Source organism: Heterocephalus glaber, unplaced genomic scaffold (assembly GCF_053883595.1).
Source record: "Heterocephalus glaber isolate CG9 unplaced genomic scaffold, H.glaber_assembly_v1.0 deba00001531, whole genome shotgun sequence".
NCBI lineage: Eukaryota > Metazoa > Chordata > Mammalia > Rodentia > Bathyergidae > Heterocephalus > Heterocephalus glaber.
In genome coordinates this window covers 21,367,500-21,380,435 of record NW_028258329.1, presented here as the reverse complement: position 1 = coordinate 21,380,435, position 12,936 = coordinate 21,367,500, and the positions used below count along the sequence as shown (strand labels likewise).

Here is a 12,936-nt window from a genome sequence, read left to right as displayed (position 1 = left end):
AGAAATCCCATCAAGACCTGTAGGTTTTCAAACTGCTTGCAGAAAAAGGTTTTGATGTTTCATTACAGAGAAAGCCTTGAATAAAGAAATCATTATATGCCTATAAACATTTTAATCATTGTGTTCAAAAATTCAGTTACCTTTTTAGGTATAATTCATGTAAAGTTAAAGGCAAGAAAAGGCTTTGAAATAACTGTTTACTTTTATTGTCACAAAGATATTCTCTTCCTTCTTTAATTTGGGTCACAATGTAAAATAGAATTTCATTTTTTTAATTTGATAGTGAGCTTAAACATTTTTCTTTAATTGTTTCGTTACAAACTTTTCTCACAGTTCATTTTTGGATGCAAAACACACACATACTCAAAAGCTTCCAAAATGTGAGGTTCTTCTGGCTTCAACAAATTCTTATGATTTAAATATCAAAGATAACGGCCAGAAAACAGAAGGAAAATGTATGGTACTTTGATTCAGTGGTCACTGATCGTGCGGCTTTGTAGTAGTCACAGGGCTTTGTAGTTTTTAATGGGCCGAGTTGGCTAAACTCCTGGCTTCTTCAGGGGCAGGCCCAGTAGGCAGAGATTTGTTTTCTTTTAAATACAACTAAAAACATCCTGCCTGAGGCTACAAGGACACCTTGGGAGAAAACTTTTGGCCTTTGCAGTTCATTCTAAGACATCAGAAAAACTAACCCAGAGAAGACGCCACCTGACTTTGGCCAAAGAGACACTATCATTGCAAACTGCTGACATTTCCTGAAAATGCCTGCATCCTTCTTTCCTCTCCCTGTAAAAATAGATTATTTCACATATAACTTGATTTCATCTCTCATGAGAGGACTTATCTCAAATCAGTATATTTTCCACTGGGGTATGAGAATAGAAAACTTCAGTATATTGACAATTTCCTAGTAATGCAGACTAATTCAGCAGAGTAGGGGAAAATTCCTGAGACTTATGTATATCTACCTACCTTACACCAAGGAAAAGGCTTTGTGTTGGTTTTTTTTCGTTTGTTTGTTGCCAAATAGACTTTTAGGAAATAAAAAAGGTGAAGATTACACTGGACTCACAGAGATGGGCAGGTCCTTTCACTGTGATTCTCACACTCCGACTTCCCAAAGGAACAGCAATCACATTTTCTTCTTCTAGAAAAGAGCATAAGACAAATACAGTAAAAAAATGTGCAGTGAAGGCCCATGAGAATGACCAAGTCAACTGATTCTGGGGCATTTTTAGAGTGTTCTTACCTACATTTCATTTCCATCTTACAGCCAAGAAATCTTTGGAAAGGACCGACTATAAGGCAGATTGGTACTACTCACATGCTTCCATTTAAATACCTTTTCAAATGACATTAAAGGAGAGTTTGAATGAGTGCCCTGACCTACCACTTCACCTGCCTGGCCTCCCCAGGCCTCATCAATGTGCCATATGTGGGCCCAAGTGTGGCCACATCCATTCACTTACAGATCCTTCTGCTCCATGAAGGCCACACTGAGTAGTAGCAGCACATGCCACATGGCTTACAAAGCCTAACATACTTTGTGGTACTTCACAGAAAAGCCCAGTGATCCCTGGCCTAAGTAACTATCTGCTGGAAATCCAGGTCCTCATGCATACTTTCTCACACAGGGACATACTATGATAATCTTTATGCCTAGACGATAATCTAAGCTCACATATAAACTGTACCCAAGGATTCCCCTATTGATATTGAAACATTAACATTGACATGAATCACTTCAAACAGTTGCTGTTCTTTTTTTGTTTGTTTCATTTATAGAGAACAATTTTTTCGGCAGACTCTCCACAGTGAAATTGGTAAAACAAAGGATGTCAATGTATTTACTGATTAGTTTTTAAGTACCTATTGAATACTGAAAATTAAAGTATGCAAATAAACCAAAAAAAAAATTTCTAATCCTACTGCCCAGAGATCACCAATTTTAACACTGTGATGAAGATCCTTTCCAGATTTATTTTAAATATATACACATAAAAGAGAATAATTAACTCTATCTAAAGGTCCAGAAGTGCTATATATCCACACTAAGGAATATTCTGCAATAGATAAAAATAATAATAAAAAGCTGTATTCCTGATGTGTAAACCATGTTTATGTTTATAGGCTCATTCCTTACAATAGCCAAAATGTAGAAGCAATCCAAGTGTCTATTTATCCACAGATGAACGCTAGGTATCACAAAGTATATACCTACAACTGAATGCTATTCAGCCATAGAAAGGAAGGAATTCTGATTCTGACACATGCTATAGCATGGGTTAACAATGAAGATACTATGCTATATGAAATAAGCTGGTCAGAAAAGGATAAGTGTAGGATGGATCCTCTTACATGAGGTATCTAGAATAGTCATGTTCATAGAAACAGAAAGTAGAATCATGGTTACCAGAGGATTGGAGAAGAGGGAAATAAGGTATTATTCTTTAGTAGGCACAGAATTTCTGTTTTGCAAGCTGAAAAATGTCCAAAAGTAGGATAGCGGTGAAGGTCCCAGCACCAATCACACACACACACAGACACACAGACACACACACACACACACACACACACACCCCTCTCCTCCATAAAAGCAAAGAAAACATTTTCAAAAATTGTCCGAATCAACATTTTTGAAACTCTGGAAATCAATCAAAAGCTTGCAACAGTCTGGGCAGCAATTATTCAAGAAAAACACACAGTAAGAACAGTGACTTTAGTGGCAAATTGTTTATTCCTGTCTCCCCCAGGCTCCACCTCCATAGTAACCTTAAAAACAAGAGCCTATCATCACTATGAAAACCAGAAGCTTGCAGACTCTGCAGGAGCTGGAATGGGTTTGGAGTTCCTCCCAAGCCCAATTCCCAGCTGTCATTACTGGACCTGTACAGGGTTCCCTGGAAGCCCTCACTCACAAAGCTGCCTTTATCTCACCTAACTGTGAGCTTGCCCAGTGCAAACCACCTTTCCCTTGGGGCACTTGACCAAAGCAATCAGAGGTAGTTGTTTAAAGTTGAGGCTGTGTGAGATCATGGAAAACAGCTGGAGAAGACAATAAGCTAACGAAAAAGTTTAAAAGGAAAACCTGGGGATGAGATGTCCACAGGCAGTTTTGAAGAGCACCAACATGCTCCTGGGAATCTAGAAGGCCACGTGCATGTTTAGGACTGTGTGCACACTCAGAAAAGACCCGAAAAGGCCTTAAACTCTCACCTCTGATTAACTTGGAAGCTCTGCACACAGGAAGTAAAGGCTAACACAGGGTTGTCAATTATCTGGCTACACACTGTCGTGTACCCCAACACACACAGAGGACCCACTGAAAAGAACCAAAGAGCCATGGCTGGGGGGACAAACAGAAGATCTCAGGTTCAGGGGAGGAAAAATTCAAAGTGAGGCTGGGACATCTTGTTGCTTTAAAAACCAAGGCAGTGTTTAAAATCCAGGTGAGAATCGTGTTGCAGTCAGAAAAGATGGCAGGTCAAAGTTTGGGTTTTAGGGGATGCAGCACCCTGGGAACCCCACTCCCATCACTGGATCTTCTTGCCCAAGAGCAAGAATATAAGCGTTTAAATGCAGAATTGGAAGCAAAAACAGCTGATCTTTTTCGGCAAGCTGAGGAAGCAATAAGAGATCAGCAGGAAGTACACTCTAGGCCTTTTTCAAAACAAAATAAATCATACGAAAAGGAAGATTCTGGTAGCATAAGAAGTCCATTATCATCTGAACAGATAGTTCATCCACATTCAGAAACTAAGCTGAAGAACAGAAAGACTGGTCCTATAAACAAAGTTCAAAATAAGCTACAGTCTGCAAATAAAGGAAGGAAAGCAAATACAAGTGTTAAATTGAAATATTGCTATGTACAAACTGCCAGTTATGTTGCCATTCCAGAAGATTTTTCAGAATTTTCTCTTGCAAAGACAATTAGCAAAATTGAAGGGCAGGTGGAGGAAGAAGGCTTACCTGAACATACAGATGATGAAATTTTCTCTGGTGTTAGTAAAGATATTGGAACAAAGGTACAGATCAGACTTCTAGAGGCCAAACTCCATGGTATGCAGGAGGAGCTGATTAATGTTGTATGTGAATGCAATAAAAAGGAGAATGACATTCAGGATTTAAAGTCTCAAGTAAAAAACTTTGAAGAAGATTGCGCAAGGCAGCAGTGAACAATTAATATACAATAGTTGCAAATAGAAAAACACAAAAATCTTTTTGAAGAAGCAAACAAAAAATGTGATGGAGGAGACCATGTGGTGCAGATGCCATGCAGTGCATAGCACCTGAATCCACACAGCAGAGGTGCCAGGGGAACATAAAGGCCATGGTGTTTTATGAGCCCCAAAAGTAGAGCAGAAGTGAACAACAGAGAGGGCCTTTCTAACGCTCCTTGATGAAAATTGAAGCCCACTGGGAAAGTGAAGAAAAACTTCAATAAAAGCACACTGGACCAACGTGGTTGGTAAGTTGGTGGGATCAGCACCTCCCATAGAAATCCGGACTCTCATAGTGGGGAGGACAGCTGGAACCTGCAGTAGAACTTTGCAGAGTTTAATCCTGAAGGACGTCAGGGACCTCAAATTGAACCTTGCAGCCAGAAATCAGTCTGAATCTCAGTAGACTACAGCTGGCTTGCTGAGACTAATCGACTTAGACCTTCACACTGCTGCCCACATTGCCTACCAGGACAGCAGAGACATATCTTGAGGGAGACCTTTTTTGGTTTGTTTTATATATACATATTTTTTTCTTTTCTTTTTCTCTCTCTCTATACCTTCTGGCTCTATATTTCTCTCCCTCTTTGTTCCTGTTCCTGTCCTATTCTGAATTTTCTGTCTCTTTCTGTCCTCTCAATTGTCACTTTTATAGGAAGGTGAATGCAATTTCTAGCTTCTTCATTGTTGTCAGTTTGTTCTGTACTTGTCTCTGTTCTTTCTCTCTGTCTTCTCCTGTCTTCAACAGATCCCCACAATTTGTGTGATCTTCCCATGTCCTCTAGCCTCACCTCTAACATTTTCCTCTCCCTCTATCTCTCTACCCCTCCTTGCCCAACTCCTGCTAAATCCTTATCCTGAAGGGTAAATATGCCATATTGAAGGGTTTACTTACTACAAACATATTTTAGGCTGGCCCTAGATTTTGATTTGGCTCGGGCGGTTAAAGGTGACAGATTAACTGCTACCACAACTGTCATTTTCTAAGCTGTGTTTGATGCTGATTGTGTCAGTTGGGCTAAGGTGTTGTGATTGATCTAATCAGTTGTCCTCCCTGGTATACTGAAAACAAAATTGCCTAAGAGTCATTAGAGACTCAAAGCCTAAACAGTCCAGCTATACCTGGAAGATATCTCCAAGAAGTGATCACTCCATAGGGGCTCTAAACACCAGTAATAAAGTTACTCAAAATTAGAAATATCAGAGTATCAGACCAGGAATTCAAGCAAAAAACAGCACCAACAACAGAATAAAAAATGAGAAGACACCTTGTCAGGACACAAACACAGACTTCCAGCTCACCAAAGGCAAATTCTGGGGGAAACAAGGTAGAAAAATATGATAATCAACCATTTGGCCACCCTGAACTGACAGCACAGGAAGTAACAAAACAGATGAATGAAGCTCTAGAAAAATTCAAAACAGAAATAATTTCCCAGATAACTACAGAGAGGGTGAGCAGAGTGAAAGACATGATTAGAGGCTCTAGAACACAAACAGATAAAAAAAAATAGATGAGCTCAGAACCATGCTAGAAGCCATGAATGCCCAGCATAAGAAAGAAATGGAAACCATGATTGCCCAACATAGGAAAGAAATGGAATCCATGACACAGATTCAAACAGACAACCAGGAGATTAAAGACTCCATTGAAAGTATTCACACCAGACTGAGCAAATGTGAAGACAGAGTATCAGATACAGAAGACAGGATTGTGATTAGTAATGATGAAAACAGATTTCTTGAAAATAGTAATGGACCATGAGAAATCAATCCAGCAGGTTCTAGATGATGCAAAGAAGAGTAACAGAAGACTGATAGGAGTTCAAGAAAAAGCAAGCGAAACTACAAATGACATAAAAAAACTGTTCACAGAAGTGATAGCAGAAAACTTCCCAGACAGAGGTAGACAATTGGACATACAGATAAGTGAGGCATATAGAACTCCAACTGGCCACAATAAAAAAAAGCTACACCTAGACATATAATAGTCAAGATCTCAGAAATGCAACAGAAGAACAAAATCCTACAAGCAGTTAGAGAAAAGAAACAAATCACATACGAAGGGAAGTCCATCAGAATCACAGCAGACTTCTCAACACAAACCCTCAAGTTAAGGAGAGCCTGGAGTGAAGTATTTCAAGCCCTAAAAGAAAATAACTTCCAACCTAGACTGTTGTATCCTGCAAAATTATCTTTCAAAATTGATGGGAAAATTAGGTATGTCCATGACAAAGAACACCTGAGAAATTTCATGAACACCAAACCAGCACTCCAAACAATTCTAAGCAATATCCTAGAGAAAGACAATGAAGGCCACAACTCCATGAGGCCCAACAGAGCAAAGCCACCAGGCAAGGCAAGAAACTAAAGGAAAAGGGGAGAAAAATAAAAGAGTTAACAACAGTAAAACATCATGACAAGGATGAGTCAATATTTATCAATTATAACCATCAATGTTAATGGCCTCAATTCACAAATCAAAAGAAATAGACTGGCAGAATGGATTAAGAAGCATAATCCAACAATATGCTGTATACAAAAAACATACCTAACTCAAAAAGACATACATAGACTGAAAGCAAAAGGATGGAAAACAATTCTCCATGTGACAAGAACCTAGAAAAAAGCAGGGATAGCAATCTTACTTGCAGACAAAGTAGATTTCAAACCAAAACTAATTAAGAGAGACAGGGGCTGGGGATTTAGCTCAGTGGTTCCACCGACTGCCTCACAAGCAAAAGGTCCTGAGTTCGATCCCCAGTACCAAAAAAAAAAAAAAGAGAGAGAGACAAAGATGGTCACTACATCCTTGCGAAGGGAACAATCCAAGAAGAAGAGATTACAATCATAAATATATATGCACCAAATACGAATGCCCCCAACTATATAAACAAATATTAATGGACATAAAAAATCAAATAAGCACTAATACAATTGTAGTGGGGGAACCTCAATACCCCACTGTCACAAACAGACACATCATCTAGACAAAAAATCAACAATGAAATTCTAGAACTGAATCAAGCTTTTGAAAAAATGAACTTAATAAATATCCACAGTGTTGCACCCCAGAAAATCAGAATATGCATTCTTTTTGGCTGCACATGGGTCATTCTCCAAAACAGACCACATGCTAGCTCACAGGACATGTCTAAGTAAATGTAAAAGAACTGAAGTTGCCCCCTGTATATTATTAGACCATAGTGCAATAAAATTGGAGATCAATAGCATAAGAAACTGCAAAACCCCCACAAACACATGGGAATTGAATAACACTCTCCTGAACAACCAATGGGTCACAGAGGAAATTAAAGAAGAAATTAGACACTTTCTACAAGTAAATGATAATGCCAGTACAACATACAGGAATCTACAGGACACAATGAAAGCAGTTCTACCAGGGAAATTCATAGCAGTGAATGCCCATATTAGGAAAACAGAGAGTGCTCAAATAAACAACCTAATGCTGAACCTCAAGCTCCTAGAAAAAGAAGAGTATGACAAACACAAAGTTTGTACAAGAGAGGAAATTATAAAAATCAGAGCAGAAATCAATGCAAGGGAGACTAAGAGAACAATACAAAAACAATCAATGAATCAAAGACTTGGTTTTTTGTTTTCTCTGGTTTTTTTGTTTGTTTGTTTGTTTGTTTGGTACCAGAGATCGAACTTGGGACCTTGCACTTGTGAGGCAGGCGCTGGAACCACTGAGCTAAATCCCCAGCCCCAAAAGAGTTGGTTTTTTGAAAGAATAAATAAAATCGATAAACCCTTAGCCAACCTTATCAAAAAAAGTAAAGAAAAGGCTCAAATCCATGCAATTAAGAATGAAAAAGGTGAAGTCACAACAGATTAAGCAGAAATCCAGAAGATCATCAATACCTACTTCGAGGACCTGTACTCTAATAAAATAGAAAACACAGAAGAAATGGACAGATTCCTAGATACATACGAACTGACAAAGTGAAATGAAGAAGATATAAAAATTCTAAACACTGCAATTACAATGACTGAAATTGAAAACGTAATTAAAAATTTACCAATAAAGAAAAGCCCAGGTCCTGATGGCTTCACTGCTGAATTCTACAAGACATTTAGAGAAGAAGAACTATTGTCATTACTCTTTAAACTCTTCAGTGAAAATGGAAGGAAAACAATACTTCCAAATTCATCCCTGGAAGCCAGTGTTACTTTGATTCCAAAACCAGAGAAAGACACAACCAAAAAAGGAAACTACAAGCCAATCTCGTTAATGAACATAGATGCAAAACTCCTCAACAAGATGCTGGCAAACAGAATACAGAGGGTCATCAAGAAGATCATACACCCTGAGCAAGACGGATTTATCCCAGGGACGCAAGGATGGTTCAACATATGTAAATCAATAAATGTAATACACTATATTAACAGAGTCAAGGACAAAAACCACATGATCATCTCGATAGATGCAGAAAAGGCATTCAACAAAATCCAACACCCATTCATGATAAAAACCCTACAGAAAATTGGAATAGAAGGTCTTTATCTCAACCTGATTAAGGTTATCTATGAAAAACCAACAGCCAACATCATACTAAATGGTCAAAAACTGAAAACTTTCATGCTAAAATCAAGAACAAGACAAGAATGTCCACTATCACCACTCCTATTCAATATAGTTCTCGAAACATTAGCCACAGCAATTGGACTAGAGAAAGAAATAACAGGAGTAAAGATAGGAAAGGAAGACGTTAAACTGTCATTATTTGCTATGACATTTATTTGATATGATACTCTACACAGAAGACACAAAAAACTCTGCCAAAAGACTTCTAGATTTAATTGACAGATTCAGTAGAGTAGCTGGATACAAGGTCAGTACTCAAAAATCAATAGCCTTCTTGTACACAAATAACAGACTCACTGAGAGAGAAGTTAGGGAAACAGTTCCTTTTACAATAACATCCAAAAAAATGAAATATCTAGGAATCAATCTAACAAAGGAAGCAAAAGACCTCTACACTGAAAACTACAGCAGTCTGAAAAATGAGATCGAAGAGGATATCAGAAAATGGAAAGACATCCCTTGCTCCTGGGTAGGAAGAACCAATATAGTGAAAATGGCCATACTTCCAAAACTGCTATATAGATTTAATGCAATGCCGATTGAATTTCCAACAATATATTTCACAGAACTAGAGAAAACAATCCAAAAATTCATTTGGAACCATAAGATACCTAGAATAGCAAAAGCAATTCTAGGCAACAGAGACATGGCAGGGGGTATCCCAATCCCCAACTTGAAACTATACTACAAACCTACCGTGATAAAAACAGCATGGTACTGGCAAAGAAACAGACCCGAAGATCAGTGGAATAGATTAGAAGATGCAGAAACAACTCCAGACATACTCAGCCACCTCATCTTTGACAAAGGAGCCAACCATCCTCACTGGAGGAAGGATAGCCTCCTTAATAAATGGTGTTAGAAAAACTGGATTTCAACCTGCCAAAGATTAAAACTAGACCCATATCTACCACCATGCACTAAAGTAAGATTGAAGTGGATTAAAGATCTAAATATTAAAACAGAAACACTAAACTTGCTGGAAGATAAATCAGGTAGAACTCTTAAAGACATTGGCATAGAGAAAGACTTTATGAATAAAAAAACCTCAGTAGCAGGGGAACTAGCACAAAGAATCAACAACTGGGATCTCATCTTATTAAAAAGCTTCTGGGCTGGGGATTTAGCTCAGTGGTTTCGCCGCCTGCTGTGCAAGCTCAAGGACCCAAGTTCAATCCGTGGTACCAAAAAAAAAAAGCTTCTGCACAGCAAGAGAGACCACCAACAGAGCTAAGAGACAACCTACAATGTGTGAAAGAATTTTTAGCAGCAGTACCTCAGACAAAGGACTACTATCTAGAATATACAAAGAACAGAAAAAAATCAGACCCCTCAAATTTAAAGAATCAATTCAAAAATGGGCATCTGAAATGAACAGATACAAAGAAGTAAAAGCAGCCAATAAACATATGAAAAAATGTTCAACATCACTGGTCATTCGAGAGATGCAGATGAAAATAACACTGAAATTCCACCTCACCCCAGAAAGAATGGCTGTTATCAAGGAACCAACCAACAACAAATGTTGGCAGGGTTGTGGGGAGAAAGGAACCCTTCTCCATTGTTGTTCAGGGTGCAGACTGGTGCAACCACTGTGGAAATCAGTATGGAGATATCTCAAAGAACTAGGACTAGAGGTCACATTTGACCCAGCTCTTCCTCTGCTGGGTATCTTCCCCAAAGAATTAAAAGAATCATACTACAGCAATATATGTGTACCCATGTTTTTAGCAGCACAGTTTGTAATAGCTAAAGCTTGGAAACAGCCCAAGTGCCTATCAACTGGAAACTGGATAAAGAAGATGTGGTTTTTTTAATAAAATGTAGTACTACTCAGACATAAAGAACGACAAACTAGAGACATTTATAGCTAAATGGATGCATATTGAGCCCATACTCTTAAGTGAAATAAATAGGACATAAATGTGTAAATACTGAATAGTTTCTTTAGTGTGAGAAACTGAAAGCGTAAATAAGGATTAAAATGATTAAAATGAATGATTGATAATTTGAAATAGGAAGAAAATGTCCAAAAGGGTAGGGGAAGTGGGAGGGGTAGGGGAAAGGAAAAAAGGGAAAGGAAAAATTATAGGGAAAGGAAAAATTATGAGAAAAGGAAAAAATGGAAACAAAGTCTTTGTAAATAAGGAAGGGTGGAGAGGGTGAAGGGAGGACAGGAAATGGGAAAAAAATAAGAACCAAGATATATCATGTAAAGGTATAAGTACCCAATGATAAATGTAAATGTATTGTATACCTAAAATGTACTAATAAAAGAATGTAAGGAAAAAAATGTGATGGATTGACTGGATAAAGAAAATGTGTTTTTTTATAAAATGGAGTACTCAGCCATAAAAAATGATAAATTAGAGACATTTATAGCTAAATGGATGCACATTGAGGCCATACTCTTAACTGAAATACATAGGACATACATGTGTAAATACCGAATAGTTTCTCTAGTGTGAGAACCTGAAAGTGTAAATAAGGACTAAAAGGTATAATAGATAATGTGAAATAGGAAGAAAAGGGGTAAAGGGGAAGGGGAAGTGGGAGGGCTAGGGGAAAGGAAAGAAGGGAATGGGATTAATATGAGAAAATGGAAAAATGGAAAGAAAGTCTTTGTAAATAGGGAGGGATGGAGGGGTTGAATGGAGGGCAGGGGAAGGGGGAAAAATAAGACCCAAGAGAGATTATGTAAAGGTGCAAATTTTCAATGATAAATGTCATTATATTATATACATAAAATGTACCAATAAAATAAAATTTTAAAAAAAGAAAATAATAAACAACTACAAAAACAGGCTTCCACCAGTCAAAGTGCTACAGAAGTTCACTTGAACAGAGCCCTAGAAGAAGCAGAAAAGTATAAACTGGAATTAAGGAAATTAAAGCAAAATGATAAGGATATAGCAAATGAAGAACACAAAAAAATTGAAGTGTTAAAATAAGAAAACAAGAAGCTAGAAAAACAAAAAGAAGAATTAATGATAGGTTTTAAGAAACAACTGAAATTAATTGATGTTTTAAAAAGGCAGAAGATGCATATTGAAGCTGCCGAGATGCTGTCTTTCACTGAAGAAGAATTTATGAAGGCACTTAAATGGGGAAGTTCATAAATGATCTATGTGTGTGATGGATATCCATTTAATTTAATTGCAATGGTTTGAATTATTTTTACTTTTTATAAGAAATGAAAATATTTATGACATCAAAATTTCAAAGAATTCTTCGTTTAGATGTGGGGATAAAACAAAATTAATGTATTATCCTGATATGTAGTTATTATGATATATTTTATAAAATAGCAAAAATTAAAAAAAATAAAATCCACTTGAATTAAGAAGTCAGTAGTCAGCTTAAAATGCTCCCACTCTCTACATTTTGGAAAATTTGAAATCCTCCCTCCAAAAAATATTGTCTTATACTATAAATTATTCAATAACTAAAAATCCTTGGAAATAGAGAGGAAAATGAAAGAAAAAAAAAGCATTCTTTTTTACACAAAAGTATGTGTTACTTAGAAAATCACCATTTGCAAGCCACAGTGTAAGGGCTCCAAGGCAGGTTCATCTACGCATGCTTAAGAGATGGCATGAAAGATTGTTGCAGAATAGGGTATCTACAACTTGTCAAGGTTCCACTTGAAGATTTCTTACAAGGAAGCCTGGATTATAAAACAGAATGCACAAGCAATCAAACTTAGCATTACTAATACCAGGTCAAGCTGAAATCATCTGCTTCCTCATGTGACAGCCTATAAAGCATGTGGTGCCACTTTGACATGTGCCTGCCTCCAATTCTAATCAGCTCCCAGACCTTACTGATGAGTTTCCAGGAATTGCCAGAGGGAAATCAACAAATTAAATGGCAATAGAGACAAACTCAGAATATTGGAATTCTACAAGACAACTAAGATGAACTGTTTAAAAAGTCAATATCATGAAAAATGTTCTAAATAAAAAAAAAAACTAAAAGAGAGAAAACTAAGTGCAATGAGTGAAACTTGACCAGTTCAAGAGGCAAAAGAACTATAAAAGATGCTCTAAAAACTATATACAATTTGAATATGGATTAGATACTATTTAGAAATTAAAACTGTAGATG

The 12,936-nt window shown here is 37.3% G+C and overlaps 1 protein-coding gene and 1 pseudogene across 11 annotated transcripts in view; one reads left to right on the top strand and one right to left on the bottom strand.

Annotated features, from left to right (window-relative positions):
- Positions 1-12,936, bottom strand: part of Adamtsl3 (ADAMTS like 3) — a 350,115-nt gene that overhangs the window by 171,542 nt on the left and 165,637 nt on the right. For all 11 annotated transcript variants that reach the window (XR_015441834.1, XM_087188551.1, XM_087188548.1 and 8 more), the window contains one exon: positions 1,073-1,147. Coding sequence is in view for 10 of the 11 variants with exons in the window: in XM_087188551.1 (XP_087044677.1) it covers positions 1,073-1,147 (75 nt within the window). In the remaining variant the exon portion in view is untranslated. The remainder of the gene's footprint in view (positions 1-1,072; positions 1,148-12,936) is intronic.
- LOC106009992 (testis-expressed protein 9-like) lies at positions 3,477-11,948 on the top strand (annotated as a pseudogene).